At 42.3% G+C, this 27633-nt stretch overlaps 1 protein-coding gene across 1 annotated transcript in view; it reads left to right on the forward strand.

The window, feature by feature from the left end:
• The window catches only part of MEGF11 (multiple EGF like domains 11), a 279625-nt gene that overhangs the window by 173831 nt on the left and 78161 nt on the right, over window positions 1-27633 (forward strand). Inside the window, exons 7-11 of the mRNA XM_054214943.1 lie at window positions 5282-5528; window positions 7195-7315; window positions 12585-12721; window positions 18183-18395; window positions 26421-26595. Coding sequence (XP_054070918.1) covers window positions 5282-5528; window positions 7195-7315; window positions 12585-12721; window positions 18183-18395; window positions 26421-26595 — 893 coding nt within the window. The remainder of the gene's footprint in view (window positions 1-5281; window positions 5529-7194; window positions 7316-12584; window positions 12722-18182; window positions 18396-26420; window positions 26596-27633) is intronic.

A 27633-nucleotide genomic window follows, 5' to 3' on the forward strand; every position in this document is an offset into this window, starting at 1 on the left:
TTTAAAGGCTGGTGTCTCGTTTAAACATTTCAAACTGAATTTGGAAATATTCCAGGATATTGATCATTGACTATTAGCTACAGTCCGTGCTTTAGCAAATTTGCAGAAAGTTCCTTTAAAGCCTGGATTAATTGAAGGTCACCACCGGCCAAGTGTTGTCCTGAGTCCCTGGGCTGAGAAAAGCAACCACTTGATCTTTTTGAGCCGTGCCTTCCGCAGAATGTTTGTGAATGTCCCAGTGACTTTGCACACCTAGAATACAGGACTGGGCACTAGCTATAGAGACACATGCAGGGTTATGCTAAAGAGAACAAAATAAACATAGACCTTAAGACCACAGATTCTGGTGCTGCTGTGATAGAAGATGCTGTTTTCATATTAATAGTGTACCTTTGCAGCAATGGAAAAGCACCGGAAGAGCACTTTTGACTCTCTCTTGTTGGGATAAGTCACTTGATAAATGTCACCCCTTCCTTGGGAGTCCTTTTATTTATCTGCTAAATTTTCCAACTTGCGTGTTTGCTTCATCGTTATCCGACTTGTGCTGCTGCACTAAATACTGGGTAGCTCTATTGACCCAGAACACAGCAATTCACCAGTCATTCCTGGAGGGGAAAACAGCCATTTGGGAGTGAAGCAGCTCTTCCAATGTGTCCTTGTTGTGTATTTAACAGGGCAGAATTGGTAACAGGCTGTCATGCACGACTGTAGCGGTGGATATGCAGAGCCTGCTGTAATTAGCCCTCACTTCAACGAGCCACTGAGGCTTCGAGGTGGGGGTAGGGATGCAGAGAGGAAGAAAACACGTTTGCTGTATTGAGCGAGCTTTCCACAGAGGGATGAATCTTTCACCTGTCACACTACCATATGCAGACAACTGTAATTACGCTTAGGGACCCAGCATCATCCTTTATGGAGTTATATTCGTTTTTATTGGTGGCAATTAATCTCTAGTCATATTTTCGAAGGAGAAAAAGTAAGTTAGCCAGGGGATGGTAGCACGTGACCTGAAATATGGCAGCTCCCTTTAATGTAGCATCTCCCAGGAGAGCGCTGGCTATTTCAGACTCATCTCTCATGGTATTGACATCCACACGTGCAGTCGGGTCTAAAGGGAGCGTTTGTACCTCCCTGACATCACCATGCTCAGGTTGCTTTTCTTATTGATGGTATAGTTAAAGTCTCTGTGTCATTTTGACATTTTTAATGGCATATGCATTTACAGCGTAGCTCTTGTGTAAGTTGCAGTTAGCTTTCTGTTCACATGTTGTTGCTATTATTATTTATCTCTATTATAGTAACACTCAGAGGCTATCAACTAGAGCAGGATTAGGCTGTGCTAGGCTTGGGTTGTATTTACGATGGCCTCTCTGAGCACACAGGAGCAGCGGTGCTCAGGATCCTGAAGTGCAGTGCACTTCCGTGGCTCTGAGCTGCTTTGCCCTGTACCTTGGAAACTGGAATTGCTATCACACATCAGCTAGGATTTGCCGCACCGATGTACAGAGAAAAAATATGTCTTGGTTGCTGAAGTCTTTGGTTTCTTTGTTTTTTTAATTTTCTAGCCAGAACTACTAGCCCCCGGTCCCATAGCTAGTTATGCACTGGAGTAGTCTCACACACTGCTGGTCTGGTTGAGCTCAGTGGAATTACTTGTATCAGTAAGTACTTGGGTTTAGCTTATCAACTTTGTGTCTGCCTACCTTTGTAAAAGTACAGAAGTTACCACAGTGCAGATCTATGAGTTATCACAATATAAATATCACATAATGTCCCAATGAAATCATATAGGCCAAAAATTTACTTGCGACTCCGTAGCCTGTCCCTGCAACATGGGACTTAAAGGAAAGGGGAAAAGAAAACCAAAAGGACCTGATAAACTTTGAGCAACAAAGATCTTATTTTCATGTGAGATTACTGCAGTATAAAATCAGGTGAGGATGAAACTTCGTTATCTCAAATGCTACACTAACACATTGGCAACAAATTTCTCTCAATTCCCTTTGCAATTAATCAGCAGTGGATGATACTGCCTGAAATGGCTCTGCTTATTGTGACATACACGGGGCTTGAACTGATAGCTAAAAGCAGAAAATCTTTACCATCTGAGGTAAAGACTTAAATCTAGAAGATGCCAACTTGTCATTGTGTATATATGATTCCGTCACTAGAGAGCCGACAGGGTGTTCATCTTCGTTATACACACACACGGTGTTCACCTTGGTTATAGGCACCTATCAGTAATGGGTTATACAGACTTATTACTCAAGTTTCATACCAGTTGGAGAACTCTAGTCAAAACCTGCTTGTAGTTTTAGGAACATGAAAAGGAGCCTAACAAGTGCAAAGGCTGTATCAGGCATCATAAATGAGACACGGTACAAGACCTATCTTTTTGTAGTTCTATTTTTTCCATGTCTTCCATGAGGATTCAGATGTACTTTAATCCTCATTTTTATGTCCTCTCCCTAATAAATCCCCATGAAATTCACATTCTTAGTAGCTCTCTGGTATGCCAAGCTGTTTTATTTCATAGATAATTAAAACATTTTGGCTAGCTACTTTGGGCTAAACATACTGAATGTTACAATGTGTGCTCACTGATGCCTTGTACTTATAAGCCTTTGGAAAAATCTGTCTCACTGCCAGCTGGTTTTCTGGTCACTGCAGGCTTCTTTTATTATCCAGATTTGGGGTTTTATGATTTTACAGCCAATTAGAGGAATTGCTGCTCTTTACTTAAGCATTTTGCTCTTCCCTTTGGCTAGATGGTGGAGTGAAATTCGGTACAGGGAGAAAGCAAGCGTGTGACCAAATATAAATAGTAAATAAATGTTCAAATAAGATTGATTTACATAAAAGGAGTTGTGTTTCAGGCAGACACCATAAACATGAAATGGTTTTCCCTTCCTATAAAAGGTTTGCTTTCTCCTTCACTTTCTTTCAAAGTGAAAAACACAAAGCAAGCAGACTGATCTGATGATTGGAGCACTCACCTGAGACATGGAAGACCAAGGGTATAAGTCACATCTTCTAATGAGTGTTATTTATTCACATTAAGCAAATTAATTGCAGCTGGAATTATATCAGCCCAGAGCGACCCACAGCCTGGCAGTCAGGGCTTTAATGTGAGGCGTGGTGAGGCAGGAGTCACGTCCCTGAAGCTGGCGGGGTGAAGGCTGGTTCCTGCGTTCTGCTTCCCCGTGCAAAGGGCTGTTGGCTATGCTTGTGTGGTTCAGCTTTGTACCCTTCGTGGAGGTGCAGAACTGCATCCCTTAATGTTCAAGCTCTGCGGAAAACAAATCAGTGTTTCTGGAACGGAAATTGCTGGGAAACTCCATCAGCTCCAGCAGATTTGCTCCCTGCCCCAGAAGGCTTGCAGAGTCTTAGCGAGTGTCTATGTGAAATAAAGATAGATCATCTCTTTCCCCAGATTCTCACTAATAATTTAAGACTTATAAAGAGTAAGATTTTGTTTGCTCGGCTCCCAGTGGTGTTAGTGAGGAACTATCATCCCTGTTTACAGCTGTGGGAAAAATGAGGCAAGGCAATAAAATATGTTGTGTGAGGCACAGACAGGATTATGCGCAGGGGTGTGTTGCACGCTCTGCTTTCTGCAGGACACAAAACCATCTCTCTGCACATGCATCCTCCAAGACCCTGCAGATCCCTCTGGAGACGCCCCGGAATTCTCTTCTCATGGGTTTATTTTGGCCTTTAACGCTGCTGCTCAAGAAACACGAGTTTCGTGTTTGAGACCAACACGAGTACGTTGGTCCCCAGCGATGCTGGTTGAGTGAAGTCTCTTTCTTGTTCTGCCCAGTATCCTCAAACTGACCAATGAGAAGGACAAGAAGTTTGCCCAAATTATCTGATAGATCTAGTCATTCGGTGTGGGTTTATAGCCAGGTACTGTAGAAGGAGAGGGCTATGAAACTCCAGGACAGTTTCAGGCTCAAGGGGGCTTTACATTTACCTTGCTGAGTCTGGAAAGAGAGATCCGGGGCTGAGAAGCAGCGAGTGTCACCTGGGGATTACTTCACATGTTTGCAAATAAAAGAGTTTGTGAAGACAGCTCTGTTGCTGGGATCACACGCTTGTTTCCTGTATGGGAGTGGATTTTTACACTGGCAGAAGAGTTGTTGTTGGTGTAATTGAAACCAGCTCCCTGAGCACAACCAGCTGGACCTGGAAAATGATCTGTAGCTGCATGTCCACCAGGGATTTTGCCAGCAACTCTATTCTAAATGGAATGGCAATTTTCTTCACCCTTGACGTAGCTATATTCAAAGGCTGCTAAGCGGAGGGCAGGACTACTGAAGAAACCCTTGGTTTTTGGCTGACAGTTTACCGAGGAAACCTTAGCTGGGTGTTTGCTTTGAGCTGTCTGTGTAGTATGTGTACATCTTAAATGGGGGGTTGCAGGTGCCGATTGCTGTTTCTGTAGCAAATCAGGATCAAGCTACTTCTGTAATGCTGACTTCCCTCTCGTCCTGCATGTGGCCCACAAAGGAGGAGAAGGGATCGGGCAGGACTGTCGTGTGAGGGGTTCTCACTGTGCTTTAATGCTTTCTCTAGGCAACCTCCCCTCCGCGTCACTGGCCATAGGGCTTGGGGCCCTTCCGTAATGTTAGTGCGTACTGTACTGTTACTAGCACAGAAATTACCTGACATAAATACTCCATACCTACATCCCTAAGCCTGCTTTCAGCAGCCTCATGAAATCCCATCTCCAGTGTTATTTTCTTCCCTACCATCTCTTCACTCCAGCAATAAAGCCCCATCTGTCCCCCTAAAGCAACACCAAAGGAGAAAGCCTTCTTTAGATTATCGTGTTTATTATCTTATGGGAACGGTGCAAAGAAACAATATTTGATGACATTATTAAATCTACAGGATTTGCTTGGCAATACTATCTGCCATTAACTACCCTGCAGTCAGGATGTGATCCTCCGCATCTAATTCCACTATAAATTCATTCCTTCCAGCTATCTAAGAGCACTAAGAAACAGGATATTAAAAGATTTAGGTCCTGATCCAATAAGGATGTTAAACAAGTCCTCAAATTTAGGTATATGACTAGTGCTGTTTTCTCCTTGCATGCTAAAGTACATCATTGCCGGATCAGGGGGGCAGTTTTAGGAAGTTTGAGGGCCCTTTAGAAAGTTCCTGGTCTTAACAGTGCCTCTGCCTGCTTGCCAGCGTAAGCATAAGAGGCTGAGACGAGATGCTGGCGATGCGCTTTCCTCATCATCTGGGTAACGGACGGTGTGTTTTCCAGGTTGCGACAGCGAGCACTGGGGACCCCACTGCAGCAACCGCTGCCAGTGTCAGAACGAAGCCCTCTGCAACCCCATCACGGGTGCCTGCGTCTGCGCAGACGGGTACCAAGGATGGCGCTGTGAAGAGCTCTGTGACCCCGGGAGCTACGGCAAGGGCTGCCAGTTTAAATGCCAATGCCACAACGGAGCTACCTGCGACCACAAAACGGGCGAATGTCACTGCGCTCCCGGATACACGGGGGTATTGTAAGTTCAATGATAGGTGTATTTTACTCCGCGTCATTTAACAGTCTTGCTTTGACCGCTTTTAACGCAATGACTAATTGGCAAAATTTACACAATCTGTGTATTATAGACTTTCCTTTGTAGAAATCAGGTAACAGAATTTCAGAGAGACTAAATAAAGGAAATCTCTTTTTTTTTGCTGCTAATTACACCTGTCTGCATAATAAAATAAAATTTAGTGCTAAAGTGAACTTAAAAATCCATTATGTTTTCCAGCTTGTACAACAACTGTGCCTAATTTCAGTATGCGAATACAATCCAAATCACAGTTGAGTTTTTATAAAGAATTGGACATTTTTCTCATTAGCAGTCCAGTGCAGTATCAAATGGGACTTACCATCCCCAATTTATTTGACTTTCAATCTATCTGAGGCAGCATTACTGTTAACTATATCAGCTTATTATCTAGGGGGTAAATTTTAAACATAGTGAGCAGGGATTTAGCGGTGTGACTCCTATTAACTTTAACGAGAATCATGTAGCTAAATCCCCATCCACCACACTGAAGGTTTACCAGTAGGATTCACAAAATCTGCATATTAATTTTAGGACAGCAAGCAATAGTTCCTTGTTTAAAATTGCCCACAGTGTAACATCAGTTCTCATTAGAGATCTTTCAGTAGTTTCAGAAGTAATTATGTTTTTCAAAATTATTTAAGGGGAAAAGAAAATTTACTCCCTGAATTTGGTTGGAGATTTATTACAGGTGACTTAATACTTTTGCAGTCTGGTATTATTTGTTGACCTGCTTGAAGGGGAAGGTAAAAAATATAGACAATATTAACCCTCATAAATAAGTGATTTGCCTTTTGAATATTCTGTTTAGTACCTGATTTCCTCATAGACTTGTGACCTCGGTCCTGGAAGCACTCACTGCTAATGACTCTGCTTACTATTAGGAGTGATCCCGTTGACATTAGTGTGTCAGTTCTCAGCAGTAAGTACTCGCAGGGCCAACCCCCGATACCTTCTATGAACATCATCATCAGAGGATAGTCAGTTAGGGGAAAAACCTACTGTAGTTTCAGAACGTGGGATTAGAGAAAGAAGCGATGCTGAAAAGCACCAATGTGCAAATTTAGGAGACACTGTTTTTTGCAGGGACTAGCCTTACATTGGCCCCCCATGAATACTGAGAGAGACCCAACGAGCTTAAATAGCCTGTAAATGATGCTGAGTTCTTGCCAGTCCATTATACACTGCAAATGTTAACAATTAGTAGTGACTGGAGAAATTTCAAGCATTTTAAACCCATCCTTTTATTGTATTTGCAGCTTCTTGTATTGCCGTGTCACATAATTGACATTGAGGGCTTCATCCTGCGCCTCTTACTTTCCTGGGCTGTTTTAATGGATATGAGTTTGTCCTGTTGAGATGGGTGGAATTTGGTACATGCATAAAGGTTACACACATGCTTCATCCGTACAGGACTGGATCCACGGCACATAAATAAACACAGCAGAAATAATCTTGGCTAATTGGTTAAGCCAGCTGAGGTTTACTGAGGTTTCATAATTTGCATAAGGACTCCCATGATGACCTGTGTTGTGGATTTTCCTCCTTTACTGTTTCCTGTAAGTTTTTTTAAATAATCTCTTTGTTTTGTGGTTCTTCTCTCTCCATAAAGTTGTGAAGAGCGCTGTCCCCGAGGCAGTCATGGAGCTCAGTGTGAATTGCGCTGCCCGTGCCAGAACGGGGGAGTCTGCCACCACATCACTGGAGAGTGCTCCTGTCCTCCTGGATGGACGGTGTGTAGTTTGTTCACACTTGTGTCTCATTTAGAGGTTTGAATAGGAAGTTAATTGTTCACTGTCTCAGCAGATCCCTTCCCTGTGTGCTTGTGATACGTGTCTACTATTTCTTCTCACAAGGCTCTAGCATTCCTGAAACTGTCACCACCTTTGTTATGTGAGCGCAGCGCGTACGCTGACAGGCCACCAGTGTATGACTGGTAGCTACCATCACAGACTTAAAAAAACAACGGTAAACCAAGCAGTGACTACTCATTACACCTCCGTGTGGCAGAAGAGACAAAAGAATTGTCTCTGAATTACAGTTCCTTGGAATATTCCCTGCACTCTTAGTCATTGCCCTCACACGGGACAGAAAGCTCAAAGGTCAGCTCAACATTGACAGAAGCGCTGTTCTGTTCCCCCTTCAGGAGAGAGGGAGAAGCCAGAGGGAATTCAGTAGCTCAGGCAGTCATTAAAGCAGGGCTATACATAGGACACAGACAGCAGTTCGGTGTCCTGTCCTTACTCAGGCATAATTCCCATTGATTGCAATAGATTTGCTTGCATCAGGGGTTGCGCTGGAGAGAGCAAATTGCCCTAACCTTTAATCCTTTGTGTCAAGAAAGCAAGGCCAAACATTTTAGAAGTCCTCAACTTTATCAATAATGTAATAATTAACTCTCTTGGGGTTTGCCAAGTCTCACAGGCCTACGTACCATTTAGCTGTACTAGAATTCCTGGCATTTTTCCTGCATCTGACAATTAGTCTCTTGGCAATCTTGCTGGATTTTAATGCATACAAGTACTGTGACTTCTTATTTTAATACATGGAAAAACCTGAAGATCATCATACAACTATGGCTTCTGATGTGGACCTTATACCTGTTGAAACATTTAAGGGCTGAGAGAGATGTTTATGTTCCCTTAGATTAGCACAGCGAATGCTCCCTCCATTCGATGACACAGCTGCTCTCTGTTAGAAAGTACCAACCAGGAGATGCTGGTGGCTATCAGGCAGCAACACGGGAGAAGAACATCGCTGCCCGTAATTTTTAGTGGAAGCTGTGTATGGAAAATCTCTCTAATTGGAGAGCCAGAGTCTCTCTAACTTGACCAGTCATGGCAAAGGTGGTGATGTTATTCCATTTCAGATGACAAAGCAGGCAAAACTTTTCAGAAACTTAAGTAAGAATATGGCACCTTACCCTCAACTGACATTCAGTGGAGAAAAAGAGAAAGTTCTTTCCTAAAGAGCATTGGAGCTAAAGCATAAAGGAAGTGCTTCAAATATTTTTGAGGACCTGTCAGTCAGTCTGGCTCAACACCTAAAAAGTGATCAATAAAGTGATATTACTTTTAGGGTATTTTTTTTACCTCCCCGTATCTTCTGCATGCCAGTATTTCTGAGGATCTGAGTTGCTGTACTCTTCCTTACCTGTATTTTATCAGGAGTTTTCTCTAGTTTTGCCAATTTGAAAAATCACTAAAGAGATATAAGACTATCAGAGTACAGCACGAAGTTTTCAGAGGTCTTTTAGGATGCAGCGTAGACCCTAAAGAAGAGCCACAGCACTGGGGCTGCACAGCATCTGCGGTGGTGTATTCTGGCCCGCTTCTGCCCCGTCCCTTACAGCTTGGAGTGTCTTCTCTGCATTTTTAGTGGCCTAGAAAGACTTTCTTGGAAACTGTGTTGTTGGCTGCTCTGTCCCCAGAGAAACCCTGGAGTTAACAATTGATGTTTGAAACAAGCATAACTGAAAACTGAAGAGAGAGATCAAGTATTCCGGGGAAAGAAACTGAAATTATAAGTAAAAGCACTCAGCTTGTAAATGTTGAGATTTTAAGTATAAAGGGTCTCTCCAGGGTTTTAATGAAAAGCTGGTAATTCAGTACACAGAGAGAGAAAAAAATATTTTTTCATGCTATATTTTTAAGTCTTGGTGGTTGGAATGGTTTGTGAAGTGAGGCACGAGTGGGCTGTAAATGAGCAAGTGAGATGGGATTGCTAGACAGCATTCATTTTATTTCACACCATGGATAGTCTTTCTTTGACATCAGGAATTTTACTTGCTGATTTCAAGGCTTGAGACTGCACGTATGTATTGAATATACCATCATGTTGGAAGGAGAGAATTCTCCCTGGATTTATACAAGTGCGAATCCACTTGGATTTTATTGCCGCTGGATGAGCGGCAACTTTTATCCTTTCCTAGGGTAGGCTTATTAACAGCAGCTGGGCTCCCTTAGGGGCTTCATTGCCTGTGGGATCCGCAAGGGGCAGCAGTAAGTTGAATAGGAGGAAGTTCTAGGGTTCTTAGGTTCTTCCTTGGATCTGCCATCTTCAAAGCCTGGTTCTTTTATTACTTGCAATATTTCTTTCCTCCTGTTTCCTCCCACCCAGTGCAGACTCTCCCAGAAGCACAACAAGTTATACGAACTGTGTCCCTTGAGATTTTGCTGTCCCATGGGTTTTTCACCAAGGGGATGAAGGCTAACAGCATATGCTGTTGAACTAGTCAACACAACGTGGCTTCCAGCAGACTATGATGGGCTTTTTCCACTCTGTGTGTCTGTGGCCATGGGAGCTGGTGGGTGGCTGCTTTAGGGCCTCATTAACAATTTACAGGTTTAATTCTATACATCTTTCTCATTTGCAGTATTAAATTCTCCAAGCACTCTCAGGAAGTAGGGAGAGAAGTTAAATTCAGCATTTACAATGCTTCTCAGAGACACTTTTGAAGGACTAGATCTCCGTGCTCAGGAAAGCAGCATTCTTTCCTTACAGGACACAACATTTGCCATTGGCAACACACCCCGTTTGCTCCCAGATCCCATTCTCAAGGCTCTACATCGTGGTGCCACGTTAATACAACACATTCTGCTAATCACTTCTTTCTTATTGCCTCTGGGCTTTATGAAGCAACTATAATTTGTATTTTTGGCTATTTTTCTTTCTGGTGTGGATTTGAAACGTGGGGGTGTGTGAGAAAATGTAGCAGAAAAAAATCTTTTCTATGCTACAAAACGGTAATAATATAGCAAACAATGTCAAAGGCAGAATCTGATGAGATCAGGGCCTTAAAAAAGGTGCTGATGGGGTGAACTTTACTGATTAGATGTATAAGCAGCAGGAAGCGTTGGTCTGACATTTGATCCTCCAGAGAGGGATGTTTTGGATTCCCTTAGTAGATATTAATGCAAAAAGTATGCCTAAAGATTCGCTTGGCTCCAGGGGGATGCAGCACAGAGTATTGCTTTCTCATCATTTGTTGATAGAAATCCTGTTCCTTTTGAGACGTGAAGAGAGAAAGTATTTATTATCAAGATAAATGGATACTTAGATTTTCAGATATATAGTGCTGTGTATTACTCAAGTCCAGAGACACCAGTTTTTTAACACTGTAATCTGAAAGTTCTTGAACTGAGGCCAACCTGTCTGTTTTATAGCCAAGGAGCCACCTACCACTGGTTAGGAAAGGCTTGAAGTATCTGTTTTATGATTACACTGAAGAGCAGCCTCTCCACTTTGGGGCTGTTGATATTGCTAAACTTGCCAAACCGTTGAGCAAGAACCCCAAGGAGTGAAAGCAGCCATTGTGTTCCCGTTTTATGTTTTGTGTAAGTTGTGGCTATTATATGCCTTGGTCAAAACTCAGAGCCCCTGGGGCTTGGTTAGGAAAATAAGACTTCTGAGAGATTTAAAAAAGAATAAAAAATAAAAGAGGGACAAACCCTCACCAGTTCTCTCCAAGTGCACTCTGCATGGCACTGGCAGCAGCACCACTTGCTGCAGTTGCCAAACGTTTTCCATTATAGGACCCCGTCTTCAGATCACAGCTCTGCCAGACTTGTTTTGGCTGAAGTTACTCAGCTGGATGCCAGCCTCACATTTTATGTTTGCTGACAGAAAAAAAACATTCATACAACTTCTAAGAAAGTCTAGGGGAATCCTTGTAAGGCCCTGATACTTGGCCTTATTTGATTGATTCCCCCAATTGATACCTGGGGGAAAAGCACCTGAGTTTGGCGGGTAAATTCTCCAAAGACACACCTCATGGGAGGTGTTCTCTGCCTTGGGGCTGAGCAGCTGGAACAAGGCTTGCCCAGCAGTTGCTTTTCCTGATGAGCAGTACCAGGGCGCAGAACCGGGAATGGCAGTCTGGCTTTGCACTTCCAAGGATGGTTAAGCAGGGAGGGAAAGGAGGAAAAAACTCAGAGATGGGGATTTGGGTCCGGATGAAGGAGAGAACTGAAAGGGAGCCTGCAACAAGGGCTTGGTGTAGACTGGAATAAAGAGGCAGGAGAGCAGAGGGCTGGGAGCATAAAATGGGGGAAGGAGGTAGCCACAAAGGTGTGGAGTTGAGGCAGGTCAGGGACTGAGATATGGCTCCAAGGTTGGATGAGAAGCTGAGAAGATGTTGGATGATGCATCTAGCCAGTGTTCAGAGGTTACGCAGATATTCCACTGCAAAATCACTTCTTCTGGCCAAAAGACTGCTGCGCTGCTGATGTGGAGAGTCAAATTGTTTCTGCGTCGTCACTGGTGGCTTTCTGGAACTATCCCAGTCTGTTGTTTCCATCCTGCCTCCTCCATGGCTTAGACAAAGCACTGGCAGATGCCATCTGTGCTGCTTGGAAAGATGAGTGTGGGGCTGGATGAGAGCAGAAGGAACAAAGTGGGTAGGATCTGAAGAGTAGTAGAGAACTTCTCCAGCAGCTGGATTTGGTCGTCTTCGTGGTTGGATGAAATGGGGCTGTCTGAACAGGGGAGATCATCATAGACTATCACAACTAGCAGAACTTCATCTTCCCAGTGCAGTCTTTTCAACAGTCCCCCTCTTCCCAAATGTCCACTTTGTGACACTTACCCAGGGTATATCCAACAACTTTTCTGACTCTCTATTTCACAAACCCCCCCAGCAGCACACATGCAGCTTTGTAGCCTTCTGTGGTTGCCTTGAACCTCTCCTAAGCCTTCCTGCATCTATTGGGGGGGTAGTGAATATCCTGCCACCCCAGCTGCAATTTAGGGGGGAGATCCAAAGGAGAGAATTATCAGTGACTGTAGAGTGGCAAGAAAAATCCCTTCTGGAGATAGGGTAGACTGGAATTTAATCTGGTAACAGAATTTTGAGAATGTCTTTAGTCCATCTTAAACAGAAAAAATACTGCCGCTACACTTAGATCCAGTTTTAGCAAGGACAAGAAAAATCCAAGCTGCATATAGAAATTTATTGCATTACGAATATTGACTGAAATATTGCTCTTTCTGCAACCTTACCAGGGGCTGGTGTGTGCACAGCCATGTCCTCCTGGGACATTTGGAATTAACTGCAGCCAGGACTGTCCATGCCACAACGGAGGACACTGTGACCCCGTGACAGGAAAATGCGTCTGTACAGCTGGCTATATAGGAGACAGGTAAAAATCAAAACCCCAAAGTCTTTAGTTTTAGCCATGGATTGGCAATATTTATATCCCTTCTAGGACAATCTTACTCTCTGAAAAATGGTGTTATGTTTCTATTGCTCCAATTAGGTTCATCCTTCTGAAGCAGTTCAAGCATTATAAATGTGACAATGTTATTGCTTTTTATTGGCAATGCTCTCCATTTACAGGGTTTTTTTAATATAACTTTTAAAATTTAATGGATTAAATTTAATTTAGATATTTACAGTGATAAATTTAATAGAGAGCATTCCATGTTTACAAGATATGTAAATGAACTGTATTTATACAAATTAATATCCTCAAGAGTAAGCAATGCAGCAGTTTAATGTTTCCTTCTGCCCCTCGGTGCTGCTGCAGCACTGATCCATCTCAGACACCTACAAAAGGTGATAAATGCTCAACATTTATAAATGAGAGCCTTCACCCATAGATCGATCAGGGAAGATGATAATATTGTTTTACAAAGGTGTCATGGATTCAGCAAAATGACTACACAGCAAAGTCAAGGTGGGATTGTGACACGTGCTGGCTGAGCCCTCCAGCTAATCCTGCCGGCAGGGCTAACGGTGGTGGGGAAGCTGCAGTTAAACAAGTGTTCAGATGCAGTTCTCGCTAGAGGTGACTGTGTCCAAAGACCGTGAGCACAGCTCACTAGTGTATGCTACGCCCCTTCTCCTCTATCTTCCCTTTTTTTATTAGCTTTAAGAAGCTAGTATCACTATACTGACATATGCTACAATTATGCTTTTATGCAGCAAAGCTCATTGGAATTTCCCATTTCTTGCTTCATTTTACAATCAGCAAGTCTTTGTAGCACGCAAAGAGACCAACCTGCAACACTGTGCTGGGGTTCAGAAGGCCATGTTCGTTCCCATTAAATGTGGAAGTTCCTTGTTTCCATTTTATCAACAGCAGTAGTTGGACGGGGCTCTGGAGATTATTTCAGGGTTTGCATGTGGTTGAATATGGTGAAAATACTAATTATTTCAAATTAATTTTGTGGAGAAGACATCAGTGTGTCTTTCTTCCCCATCCTCCGTCTGGAGACAGTGATTCCATCCATAGGGTGCCATATAATTACTGTTGCTAACCAAAGCTTTCGCTTTATCTCCTTTTGGAGACAATTTCACTAACGGAAGCAGCTGTGCAGCCTGGGCATTTGTACTGATGACCACACTTCAATCGCAAGCCGTCCCCAGTCCTGGCCATGCTCGGGAAGGCTGACAGAGGCCCTCTGTCTCTAGGTCTCCTCATCTGGTCGTTGCAGACCTAGATGGGTTTCTGGCTGTAGGTGAATCAATGGCGTTAGAGCTGTTGGGAGCTCCCAGCCAGCAGCCTGCAGCCAACTTCCCCAGCCACGAGGGAGGACATGCAGCAGAAGAGCTGGCTCTGCTACGGGCACGTGGCACAGAAGAGAACAGTAATGGAGCTGCTGAACGGCCACACTTACACACTCTGGCAGTAAGAGTAGAGAAAGGACCGTTGGGGATGAGGAAAGGAGTTGGCAGGTAGAAAGCAGAAGACCTAGTTCTGTGGGCTGTCAAAAGCAGGGGGTTTTGCTTAGAGAGGGGCTGGAGAAGGCGTCTCGGGGAGAGACTGGGCAGAGGAGACCCTACAGGGCAGACCTGACCGTGCACAAGAATTGTCCTTGAGCAGAGGGAGCGTGGGCTCTTCAGATCCGTACTTGGAGAAAAGTGAGAGAGATTTGCACCCCAGAGAGAGATGTTGCTTGGGAAGACAGAAGCAAGGAGGGAGAAAATAAGGCGTAATCAGTCGGAAGAGGCGGAAAAGATGCCAAGGGAAGGTCACATTGTGCACCCAAGCAAAACCCTTAGGAAATGCTTACCTGCCCCCTCCTGGAGCAGGGAAGTGAGAGATGGACACTGAAGGGAGAGGCAGAAGAGCAGAAATGCAGGTGTGTGGAAGGATGAATGAGAATAGGAGAAAGTTAGGTAAATGGGCCCTTGGGAAAGATTTTCTAACAGCAGGAAAAAGCTGTATTAGCATAAAAATTCCAACCTTTCAAACATGTTCTCAAAAGGTTAGAACATGTTTATCTATCAGCCTTCAATCAACCTTCAATATGGGAAGTGAAACCTTAGGCCCATTAGATTCTCACTAGGGCCAGGCCGGCACATTGCCGGTACGGGTTTGTTCCGAACGGGCACGCGTACCCTTAGCTCGCCGTTAACTACACTTAGCTGATGGTAGATTGCCCATTGATTTCCGTGAGGGCAGGAGCAGGCACAAGGTCTTTAAAAAGTCGGAATTGCTTTCCTTAGTTATGTGTTCATACAGCGTGGACAATGGGACAGGTCAGTCAGCACCATTTTAGCTTAGAGTCTGTTTTACTTTCTGGGTCTCAGGCAACTGTTCAGTGTTACGGTGTAATTGCAAATATAGCAGAAGAGTGCTGCTGCACAACAAAATAGTGTTTTCTTTAAAATTTTACCAGGCAATGAAAAACTTTTCTTAATAATAACAGATATTGTGAATAACAACAATAAAAACGTAAACACTCTTTATCTACTATAATCTTTTTTTAATTGTCAATAAGTACTATATAATACCACTGTTCATCATCTTGTGCGGAAGATAATAACATATAGTTTGATAAATATGGGTGAGGATTAAATGGTCATAAAGGTCTATGTAAGTGTAATTGCCACACTTTATTCCCTACCTGTTTTCCAGGAAGTGGCACTGCACTAAATCGCGAGGAAATTGGCAAGCGCTGTTAATAACTCCAGGCAGCTTTGTACTCTGCGAAAATGACTGGAAGTGTCATGTAAATGTATGTTTTGCAAACTGGAAAGGAATAATAGCAGAGCACAGTCAGAAGCTGAGGATGGGGTGTCTGAGAGAGAATTCAGTGGCTGACAGGAAAAGCGACCATACTGGTTTAGCTTTGTTTTCCATATGGCCATTAAACCTAAAGATTGAATCTTACCAGAATAAATACCCCATTTGTTATAACAATATGAGCAGAGTTATTCTCCTGCTGTTGTGTTTACCTGTATCTTTTAACGACAGAATAGCAGTCTCCAATTTAGTGTACTTTGGATGGCTTTTAGTATTTGTCTGTGCTACATAAATGTGATCACTGTTTCAAAACAAGCAAACAGAAAAGCCTAAAAAACTTCACAGCATTATTCCATGAAAAAAAATTTATCTGGAAAAAATGTAGGTGCATGTACTAAGTTAATCTCTTAAGCGGGCTGTCTTATGTTTAATATTTTGTGAAATTGCTTCCATTAATTCTACAGGTGACAGCCATATTATCCTATCCCAACCCAAATAATTATAGTACATATTAAAGTTCAGTGGATATTATAATACGAATCTCCCCAGATAGGCAGAAAGCAATGCAAATTAAACAAGAAACATAACTAGGGCTTAGCAGCTCATTTTGTAATTTAATTGAACAATGTATCTGGTTGTTAATGGTGCTATGGACACATTAGATTGATATGTTGCAAAGGAAGGATGTTTAAGTAGAAAGCTAATTCCTGCTGTGATTATTCTTATGTTCCAGAGGAGTCATTATTAGTATTCTTTGTATAAAATTCATTAGCGGTAGCTGCTTGATCTCCAAATAAATAAGTTGGTTAAATTGTTAGTAGAAAAAGGCTAATTATGTAAATGGATTAGGTCGTCAATATTTCATTTCCAGATGCTTTTCTCCTTGCTAGGTAATGCTTCATCTTCTATAAATATAGAATGATATAGTGCACTATTGACTAAGTATTCATCTCGTTGAGTACAGCGCTCTCCTGCTAACCAGTCGAGCTGGATACAGCAATGGAGACATAAGGCATCTTAATATGTTCTTCATTGCATTTCATTTGCTTGAAGTGTTTTGGTCCTAATGTTGCCCATTCTTTGCTGGTTATTTCCTTTGCAGCTGAATTACCCTGAGAGCAGCAGGGCCAGCAGCCAGTACTGCCGGGGCTTCTCTGGGCTCCTTCCCTTCCTGTTTGCCACGGGCTCCTCTCGCTTTGGGTCTCAGAGGAACTCCTGAACTTGGACTGTGTAACTGCTAACTGTGGGGGTGCTTGCTGCAATTACATCCCTAGCTAGGCCTTTTGCTTTGTTCATTTATTTTTAGTAAAACATGATAAGCTGAAGCTGCAAAGGTAACGCTCTTCTTATACGCTGGCTGTGTTCATTGCAGTTTTGCCTGGCTTGCATCACACATTAATCTTTTATTACCGATCATTATATTAACTCTCACCTGCCAGCTGTGAAATGACCCGCAGAAAGACATTTAACAATTGCCTCTATCCACCGAGTTTACAGTACACACTTTAATCAATGCTCAGGATTAAATTAATGCTGATAGGCAATTTCCAATATCTGGCATCCATGCGATAAGGGAATTGGGCTTTTCTGGGCTTCTTTTTCTTTTTTTTTTTATAAACTGAAAAGGCCTATCTGTATTTCACGGTGGATCATGTAAACTGTAGTACTGACTCGTTGCAGAATTTTGAAACCACTGAGTTATGTCAAGCACGGAATCAGTTGCTTTCTTTAGGAACTTAGTTGAGCTTTTCAGAGTAGGAAATATTATAAACACGTAAACTGGTTGTGTAGGACAATGAAACAGACTTTTTTGGCAGATTTCGTAATGTATCCAGTAGGGAAATATTTTAAGCAGTGCACAGAAGGTGCAATTTAAAACAGTCTGTGTAGAGTGTTTGCAGGTTCCATTTTTATGTGTATCAAATATTAAAAATGTTGGCAATTTTGTAGAAGATACTACACTAAGGAGCGTGAAAGTGATTTGTCTTGAGATTTTATACCACTCAGCATCCCAGGAGTAAGAAACGAAAAGCAAATTCGAGCTTTAGTTACTCAGAACCCACACAAAAGACAAAGGAGTATATTTTCTCCTAGTTGGTAGAAAGCTGGTGCAATGACAGCATAGGCGGGAAAGCAAAACTGTACGTTGCTGGAGAACACTTTACTCAATATTGCTTAATAGACCACATTCCCTTTCAATCCTCATTATTGCTAAGAGGAACGTATGCTTTTAAAGAAGGTGCACAATCCTTTTGTAATAAAGAGAAAGCAAACAGATGAGGTTTTTTTTATAAATTATCTTATTCTATATCAATTTCTTATGGTTGATGAATACAATTGTCAAAAGTCCAGGAAACAAGAATGCACTTTGTTGACCAAGATAATATTAACTAATGCAAATTTTGCAGGATATAATTGGACAGAGATTAACGCACTTTCAGTTCACAGCAATTTACATGCCCAAGATATCGCATCACTCCAATGATATCATCAGTTCACAGTATATTAGTTAAATAAATGAGCAATGATTTTGTACTTAATTCATTAACAAAAACATTCCCATATGAAAGTCATAAGCAGACTAGACGGCAGCGTTTGATTGGATCCTGTCTCACATATTTCATTGCAGGTGTCAGGAAGAGTGTCCCATTGGGACATACGGCTTTCAGTGCACACAGAGATGTGACTGCCAAAATGGTGCAAAGTGTTACCATGTAAATGGAGCCTGTATGTGTGACCCTGGATTTAAAGGGATTCATTGCCAAGAAAGAATGTGTCCAGAAGGTTTCTATGGCCTCAAATGCAACAAGAGATGTCCTTGCAATGTTACCAATACTCTCAGGTATGTACGTCGTATTATGTACTAGTGCAGGGACTGGGCAAATAAAAGCTTTGGGAAAAAATTCAATTAACCACACCCACTCCCTTTTTCTTGGTGGTTTTAATTAAGATCACAGTCGGTTCCTCTGTATTGCAACCTTTGATTTAAATGAACTCAGGTTTGGAACCGTAAGCCCCAGTCCAGTCAGCTACTAAGCGTATATCTGTTAACTATTTCAACAGTTCTGCTAAAATCTGAAACAATCTGACATATGACCTTGTCCTGTAACTGCAGTCTTCTAGGCACAAGAACTGTCACATGATGCCCATATATATGTATAATAACCCACTGAAGTTTAAATAATATTATCTTTACTCAAGTCCATCATTTTGGCTCTTTTTATGACATGGGTTTTCTTGTTAGATCTATAGACAGCAAGGGGACTTTCAAAATGAAACCTAATTTGCTTCAGTTTATGTCTCGTGGCAAATTACCTTGTTGAAAACACTTGAGGCATATTTATAAATAGACCAAAATCAATATCCCCAAGTCAGTCTATGGAACTGTAACAAAGTCGACATTGTCAAAATAGACATCTCTTCTCTTCTTGTGTGTGCCTGTTTTTGCTCTTCATTCAGTATGTGTATGCGTGAAATATTCGGGAAAATAAATATCAAGGAAGTATACCTAAAATGGAATACACCTCATGTAAAAGGTCAGGTTTCGATGTTTTATTCCCTTTTGCTTTTTTTAGGATCTGATTCTTCAGTTTCTCATTACTAAGAGCTAGAGCCACAAACAGACTTACACTTAACATGAGATAGGTTGAATTTACTTGCCCATTGCAAGCGTGAATTGAGTTTTCTGAGCTCTGAAAAAAAGAATTTAAGACTTCCCTATTATGCTATTTCTTACCTTTTGTAACTCCTTGCCTTGTTTACTGACTGCTGGAGTTGCTGTTTGGTGATTCCTCACTCCCTCGCGTGCAGGAGAGGCAGCCTGGGCAGCAAACCCACGCTGGCCTGAGCTATTCTGATGGACTGGAGGGCCCACATTTTCTTACGGTGCCTGCAAGATGCTGAGCCCCTCAGCTCCCATTTGATTTCCGCCTTTTTCTGTCCATTACTGTTAAGCATTCATAGCCAATTCTGGATTGTGGGGGCTTCAGAGGGAGGTGGGGATAATTGATGCCCAAGCAAATATGCCCTTGATACGGACATTCCTCAATTTTAAACCAGACAGGTAGGGACCTGACTGTCTTGCTGATGATGACAAACCTAACTTGCAATCCTGCAGCCCGCTAAAATATAAACACTCTCCTCAATTATGTATGCAAGCAATACCACCTAATTTGTGTGCGTGCGCACACACACACTCACACGCACACAAACACTTCAGGCAAATCTGTTTGTGCGCTTGAGATAGACACTATTTGTCTTGGTCTTGGAAATAAACAGGTGATCTTTCTTGTGCATTCAAGTTCAACTGTGAGTGGCGAGGCTTTGCTTTACTGAAAGTCAGAGCTCACAATGGATTATTTAGACGCCTTGTAATTCTGATGCTACAAGTCCTCTACAGAAAGACAGCTCTAGCTCTGCTGGGCTTGACAGCAAGGATCCAAAGTGTTTGACACCTCAAAGGTAGCTCCGTACAATAGGCTTCTCTCACTTCTGATTATTTTGTGTATCATGAAATCATTGCAAAAAGTAACATCCCTAAGGCATGAGCTGAGCATTGTACACAAAAGGTTAATGTTGTGTTGTACTGAGGATAGGGGATGTCTCAAGAATTACTGCAGAGTGAGCTAAGGTATAAATTCCTGCATGTCACACTACTCTGCAGTACCTGCCAGCGCGCACGACTTCAACCTGTGGTAACTACGAGGTAAACTGCTCCTCAGTGAAAGCTGTTCTTCATGTGTACCGGAGGGTGAGAATACGCTCTTGGACAGTAGCTGACACAGTGTGTCTTCACCCCCAGCCTAGCCTGCAGAAACCTGCTTGTGTCCCCCTTTTCCCATCATGGTATAAATAGAGTGGAAGGACTGTGGGCCACGGGCAAAGCTGAGCTTGGCTGCTGTTTCTCAGCTAAAAGTGTTCAATTCATTAAGAGGCTTTTAGGTGGGGGAAGATTGTGGGTTTGAAGCTGCAAGAAGAGTTCATCCTGGGTTACACAAAGAACTACATGGGAGGCTGTCTGGAGGGTCTGCCAGAAGATCATTCCTGAAAGAACAGAGTAGCACCATCCAGCTGTGAAGAAAGATGAGGTCTCAAGTTGGAGAGAGCTCAGAAAGGTGGAGGATCGAATCCTCGTACAGCTCTTTTCTGGGCATGTGGTGGTTCTTACACACCGTGTACCTGACCCGTGCCTGGTTGCTCTCTGACAGATATATTTTATGCCTTCCCGCCCATCACTGCTCCGTCAGCTTCACTTGCAGCATCTTCTGCTAAGATGGTATCTCTGTTTCCTTAATAAATGAGTCTAGTCTCTCCATTGATAGCATCTCCCTTTTTTCTACATCTTATCACTGCTGTTATGGAACAAAGAGATATCAGCAAGCTGTAGATCTGCAAATGTTCTTTCATTCATCCACAGTATTTCAGCTTCCCAGTTTTCAATGAGCTCCTCAGAGTGCTGTCAATTTCTGAGCCAAGGAGTGTCAGAGTTGATGGAAAACGACCTTCTCCAAAGGCACTGCATGTCTGAATAAACCTTTTTACTGATTGTTTAACCAGTCCCATGCAGCATACTTCTCTTCCCCCCACACCTCCCCCCATTCCTCCCCTGAATTTTTATCATTACTGGAACTGTGGTCTTCCAAAGTGATTCATTTACTGACAGCCGTCTATTTTCCCTAGAAGCAGTTTAAACTGTTGGCTACTTGTTGCAATACTTAAGTGTGTAGAATAATTACATAAACACTTGAAAGAAGGTGAGGGCAGCTCGCTTATTGCTGTCAGTGCTTTTGACTCGTTTGATCTGGTTATTGGAGAACTGGCTGGAATGGAAAGTTCTGGGGGCCTTGAGGAGCAGGTTGGGGGAGAACATTAATAAATACACAATCAGCTTTTCTATTTTCATAGATCTGTCTATTTTAATGTCTGAAGAGACCAGTGTGATCATCTAGTCTAACCTCCTGCATAGTAACGGCTGAAGAACATCATCCAATAATTTCTGCATCAAAGCACGCTGAAAGGCACTTTGTACAGGACTTTTGAACAACCTCAGAATTAGGTATTTAGAATGTGCTGGGGACTTGAACTGTTCTTCTACAGGGAAGGATACACCAGTAAAAAATTCCCCCACGCAAAAAGCCCATGTTGAGACAGTCTACAATAGTCGGAAAGGCATAATCCTGGATTGCTCTTCTGAAAAGCAGAGAGGGAAATGAATAGCTGGAATAGTCTCACCAACCCACCTTTCGTGGGCACTGCTGTGGAGTCAGTGTGTGGAGCCATAGGCCTACAGTGATGTCTTTCCCAGGTCAGAGAAGGGAAGGAAGACACAGAGACCTCTTAAGCCTTCACACTTCCCTACAGTCATGAAGTCTAACAAAATGGGTGGATCTCCAGAGACACTAATTATTGCCTTGATGCTGAAAAGTTTGGAAGGACTGGACCCCACAGACCTTCCATGAAGTTTTGCCTTGACCTAAATGAATAGTGCGCTTGAGTGAGGCTGGCTTGAAGATGTGCTGGACCGAAGTAGTGGCCCTACAGTCTCATCGGGGCTGTTTCTTTGAAAGCAAGAAGGCATTTCAGTAAGGGAGACTGAATGTGGTATCAACAACAAAAGACAGAAAATACTGTTAAAAAGGGATTAGGGCTGTTGTTAATTAAGATGAGATGACTGATGATAGTGTATAAACAGAAAGTCAGGAAACTCACTGGGAAGAAGTTGTGTTGGCTGGAAGATGTGTGGAGAACAAATTCAGAATTTGGAACAGACTGTGCTGTCTAAAGCATTTCTTTTTCCAATTTGCCTTGAGAAAGTTAAATTACCTGGTTTCCTCAGATTTCCTCAAAATTAGATGCTTAAAAAATTTAAAGGTCAAAAATGACTTTCTGTTTTTCAGTTCAGCCAGTAAATTTTTAAAAAAGAAATCTTATGGCTGTAAATGTGGCTGAAAAGTGAGGGAGAGGACGGTAGCTTCCAAACTGCAGCAAGAGCCATGGAACAGTTTCCTTCTCATGCCATGTTGCGCGCGGTGGATGGCTTCCAGTTTCCACCTCTACTTGGCCTAGGGCCAGAGAAACGCTTGGCTGCTCACATTCACTCGAGGTTTTCCACACGATTCCTTCCCATTATGCAAGAGATTCAAAGAAATAAAAGTTGTTAAGATTCAATGCAAAATACTGATGTATTACACTGCCAAACTCTTTCAAGAGTATAAGGTTCCCTTCCTGCTCACGGAGAGTGGTTGGGAAGAAGACGTTAGGTTTGCCTTCTGGGATCCTTTCAGAGGCCTCACATTGTCTTACGCATCCATTCAGTGATCCTTCTCCAGAGGAATTATTTGTGTTTCTTAATTTCAGTTTGTTGGTGGCATGGAGATGTGCCTTATACACGCTGCACCCCATGCTGGCAAAATGTTACATGGACTCATGACCTTGAAAGGCGCATTCAGAACAGGAAGGGAGGAATTACATGAGAAATTCACATTACTAACTGTATATCCTGTTCTTTGCCTTAACAAATTTGCCATTAAGTGCCCCACACTTTCCAACTTCAGTGCAGCTAGCATTTCGTTCACTGGATAGACTGGATGTATAGGTGGCTGGCGGGCTGAGCGATGAGTGTCCTGGCTCTAGTTATATGTCTAGGTACATAGTTTAAATTACAGAATACGAATATAATAAGAGAAGCATTCTTAACTCACACATGCGTATACTATTTCTACATCATGGGCTGCAATATGTTTAGTATGTAACTCTGATGACTTTAATTACTGGAATAACTCATACATACCAGCATAAAAAAAAAACAATACTAAAAACTCAGTACTATGTAGTGATATCAGCTGGAGATCTTTAAAGGGATTCCAAAGGAGGAAAGGCATCATTTTACAGATGGGAAAGATGAAGGCAGAAAGAGTAAGTTACATGGCCAAGATTCACTGGCAAGACTGGGAAGAGAACAGCTGTCTGCTGAATTTTGGTTAAGCATCTAAATCACAGCCATCTTCAAGTTAACACTGCATCAGGGCACCCTAATTGTCAAACAAGTGTTTGTGATTCAGGGCATTGTATTCTTTGTATCTGCGACATCTCCTTTGTCCCCTCGTGCCTGCAACCACATTTCAGACCCAGCTGTGGAGCTTTGAGGTCCTTTTGCTCGTTACACTACCATAACACTACGGTGTGTGCTAATGTTTGGCTTGCCGAAAGCTCTGGAAAGATTTATTCTGCTGCTGTCAAAGAGAAGTTTCCCTTCCCCTGCTGTCCAGTCTGTTCACCCGCTGTTGCTACCCAGAACTATTGTTATGGGTGCCATAGCTCTGGAATTTAACGTGGAGGATTCTTCCTAATCCTACAATGCCAGCACTCTGTAAGACAGCAAAAGATAAGGATTTCAAAGCACTGAAGGACTACAAGTGCTTGGCTTAGGAGAAGAGCAAAACTCTCACATGCTTAGGCTGATAATAAAATTGCGCTTGGTTCAGCAGGATGATTCTGTGGATGCAGGGACCCAAACATCTGCATTGGACTTTTCCTAGCTCGTGGTCTCATAAAAGAGTGGAAAAAGGCTTTAGGGGGACAGAATATGGTCTCAACCTTCTACCGGGCATTGTTTTGGAGTCCGAGCCCCTTGCCTCCGTCAGACTCTTCTGCAAAGCCTGTTTGGTTCTTGCTTCTTATTTTAGTGCACATTAGGATGATTTTTAGTCCTTAATACGTAGCTTGCATGCCATGCAAAAAAGCTGTCCGTTTTGTTGAAGGAGCCAACCTTGAAGCAGAAATTCTTACTGAGTATAGTATTTTCAATTGAATTGTCATAGACTGATTCAAACAGCCGTGATCGTATATTATGTTTGAAAGATTGAATTTAGCCAACAGATGCAGTTCTCACGGAACCGTATGATACATGCAGTAGTAGCGAAAACAGAGAAACAAGAAATCCACTTTAAAATATTTCTTTAACTTTCTGCGCCTATTAGGTAATGATTAATAGACACAGAGGGGAAAAAACCCGAGCTTTTATTATTTTCATCTGAATGTTAAGAGGTGCTTTGTGAACAACCGTAATTTCAGGGACCACTTTGTCAGAAGAATTTCATGGATGGTAGTTTGTTAAGCTGATGAATTGTTTTAATTAGTCAGTAAAACACTATTTATGATGAAACATATGACACTCACAAACTTTGATCATTCTGAGTCACAACAGTATGTGACTAACCTCTCCTACCAGTAATTGCCAGAAACTTACTTGGAAATTACGTTAAATGAGGTTACCTTGAAAATTAACATATACGGTATTAATTTTATAGGTCCAAAGAAACCTGTTCAGTCATGTCTGCAATATTAAACTATAACAATAAATAATCATAAAGGAAAATAGTTTCTATGAGGCAAAAAAGCAGGAGGCAAGTCCACAGAAAGGTGCCACCTTGCAGATCTCTGTTCTTTGCTGTTCTGAGAATAATAGACAAAATCTGATGTGTAGCAATATTATTTCTCATCTTTCTCACCGAGGGCTAGTCAGTGCCATCATGGCCCGATCCTGTGGTGCAGAGGCCCCCAGAGCAGACTGAGCTCTCCAGTGAAGCCTTACACTCCCGGCTGGCCTCAGACGACATGGGGTCTGGTTCCAAAGATCAGATTCCCTCTCCATCCCCTGCTCTCTGTTTTGACCACCTCATCTCCCCAGACTAGACATCCCCCTGCGCTCCCCCTTCCCATCCCCCAGAAACCTCCGTCTCTTCAAACCAGGACTCAACACATCTCCAGCCTTCCCCTGGACAGTGTGGCCGTCCTGCTGTGGGAAGCCAGTGCCCCAAGGAAACCAGGGAGATGCTTTTTCTGTTCGTAGAAGAGAAAATAGTGAATAAACTGTTTCACAGCAGGAGGAACAGGGTGGGATGGGGGTAAATCTTCCACCTGCCAGATATGGAAGGACTAGGCATTATCTGGTCTGTTGGGCTTGATTCTCCTTTCTGCTTTTCTCTCTGTGCGGTCTCACGACAGTGTGGAATTGTCTGAGCAGAAATGAAAGCCAGAGGATTAATGTTGGGCAGCAATGCTCATTATTCAGCATAAAGGAACTTGACTCATTTCCCTGCATGGCTGAGATTTAGTCCCAGGGCACCTGTTGACTCCTGCCTCGAATAAATCCCAAGGCTTCAGGTAGTGATCGATTCTGTTCACTGTGGATGAATATTCCCTGCAGAACTCTTTTTTCCAAGGAGATTTTTCCCTTCCAAAGCACTTTACTTTCTACCTCTCCCTCCTGAAAAAGTTCTGCTGAGGTGGCACTCTCTTTTAAAACACAAACTGGAACGGAATAGAATAGAATAGAATAGAATAGAATAGAATAGAATAGAATAGAATAGAATAGAATAGAATAGAAAAGAAACTTGTGCCACAGGACTCAGATTTATCTTCACAACTCTCTTGATTGCATTCCTCTATGCGTTGGAATTTCTCCTAACCCTGAACATCTTTAATGACTGTATTACAGCCAAATAGTATGGCACATGTATGTCATACAATAAGGATGGCTTAATCCTGATGTGGTTAGTGTTGGTAACCCAAGTCACGTTGATTTGAGAATGGAAAAGCATAAGCTTCAAAGGTATAAAATTACCAGTGCTGTGGCGGTTCCCAGATGTTTGGAAGTGGCATGCCAACTTGGTATTTAGCACCATATTCCCTATTGATTTCCTGATTTATATGGCTGCTTATGTTCACCATTCTTAACAGATTTCAGGTTTGTTATGTTCTTAGTGTGACTCTTGCTGGCATTGCATTTAAAATGTTCTACTGCTGTTTATGGACTGGTTTCTTCTTTCATGTCCACATGTCATTAATGTCTGTCTGTCTTCATTAGTTGCCACCCATTGTCTGGAGAATGCAGCTGCAAAGCTGGCTGGGCTGGACTCTACTGCAATGAAACCTGTCCCCCTGGGTACTACGGCGAAGGCTGCCAGCTCACCTGCCCTTGCCAGAACGGCGCAGATTGTGACAGCATCACAGGGAAGTGTATGTGTGCACCGGGATATATGGTGAGTGAGAGCTGTGAATAATGGGGCATTTCGTAAGGTACCTGCAAAAAACTAAAATGGATTTTAATCTGTTTTCAAATAATATTTGCATAAAAGTGGTCAAATACAGGTAATTTTTCCCAATTCTATTATAAGTCCACCTAATTCTCCTTTGAGCAGCGTCAGGTTACTACTTCTGGTTATTTACTTAACTTCAGTATTGTGAGTCTATTACTTTTGTAAGGATAAAGACATGGTTTCCCATCGTATATTCTAAATCAAGACATAACAAAAAAGATGTCAGATTATTGTCTGCCTAGAAGAGCAGAAAAAAAATTCTCATGGCCTTTCAGTATGTTCCTTGTCAGTCACACTGTGATTTTAATAGATGAAGATCTTTTAAAATGTTACAAATGATAGAGCAATTTATGTCTTTTCTGAGCATATATGGCAGGTGTCTTTTACCTGAGCATCAGAAAGAGTTTCAGACATTCTGAGGTAAACAAGCATTACATTTTATAGGTGAGATATAAAATGGCTGAAGAAATCAGCCAAGATAAAACAACAAAAATTCAGAATTAATGATTGCCAGGTCGCAGCAGGAAGTATTAGGATGTGGATCCAAGTGTCCAGTCCCTGCTACAACTGGGCATAATGGAACTCTCGCTAGTAAGTTCCCTGGTCATCCATGTATGAAGTACCTCTTTACTTCAGCAGCACACCATGGAAAAGATCTGCGGGCTATGTTTAAGAAACATACAGAAACAAAAATTACTTTCAAGAGCAAATTCCACCACAACTTCGTTAGCAGTTGTCTTTCTGTAATTTCTGTCCTTAAATTTACATGATCCATCCCCACAGGCCTATATATATATATACACATATATATATATATATAGGGAACATGAGATGTGATCTTTGACCAAGTTATAGTTCTTTTGATTTGCATTTATGAAGCATGGTGGGCATCATACCAGGTAGCTTTATAAACAGTGGTGGGGGAATGGTGTGTTGGATCCGGACAGCAGAGCAGTCACGTCCTACCATCGGCGCCCACCG

This window comes from Rissa tridactyla, chromosome 9 (genome assembly GCF_028500815.1).
Source record: "Rissa tridactyla isolate bRisTri1 chromosome 9, bRisTri1.patW.cur.20221130, whole genome shotgun sequence".
Lineage (NCBI taxonomy): Eukaryota > Metazoa > Chordata > Aves > Charadriiformes > Laridae > Rissa > Rissa tridactyla.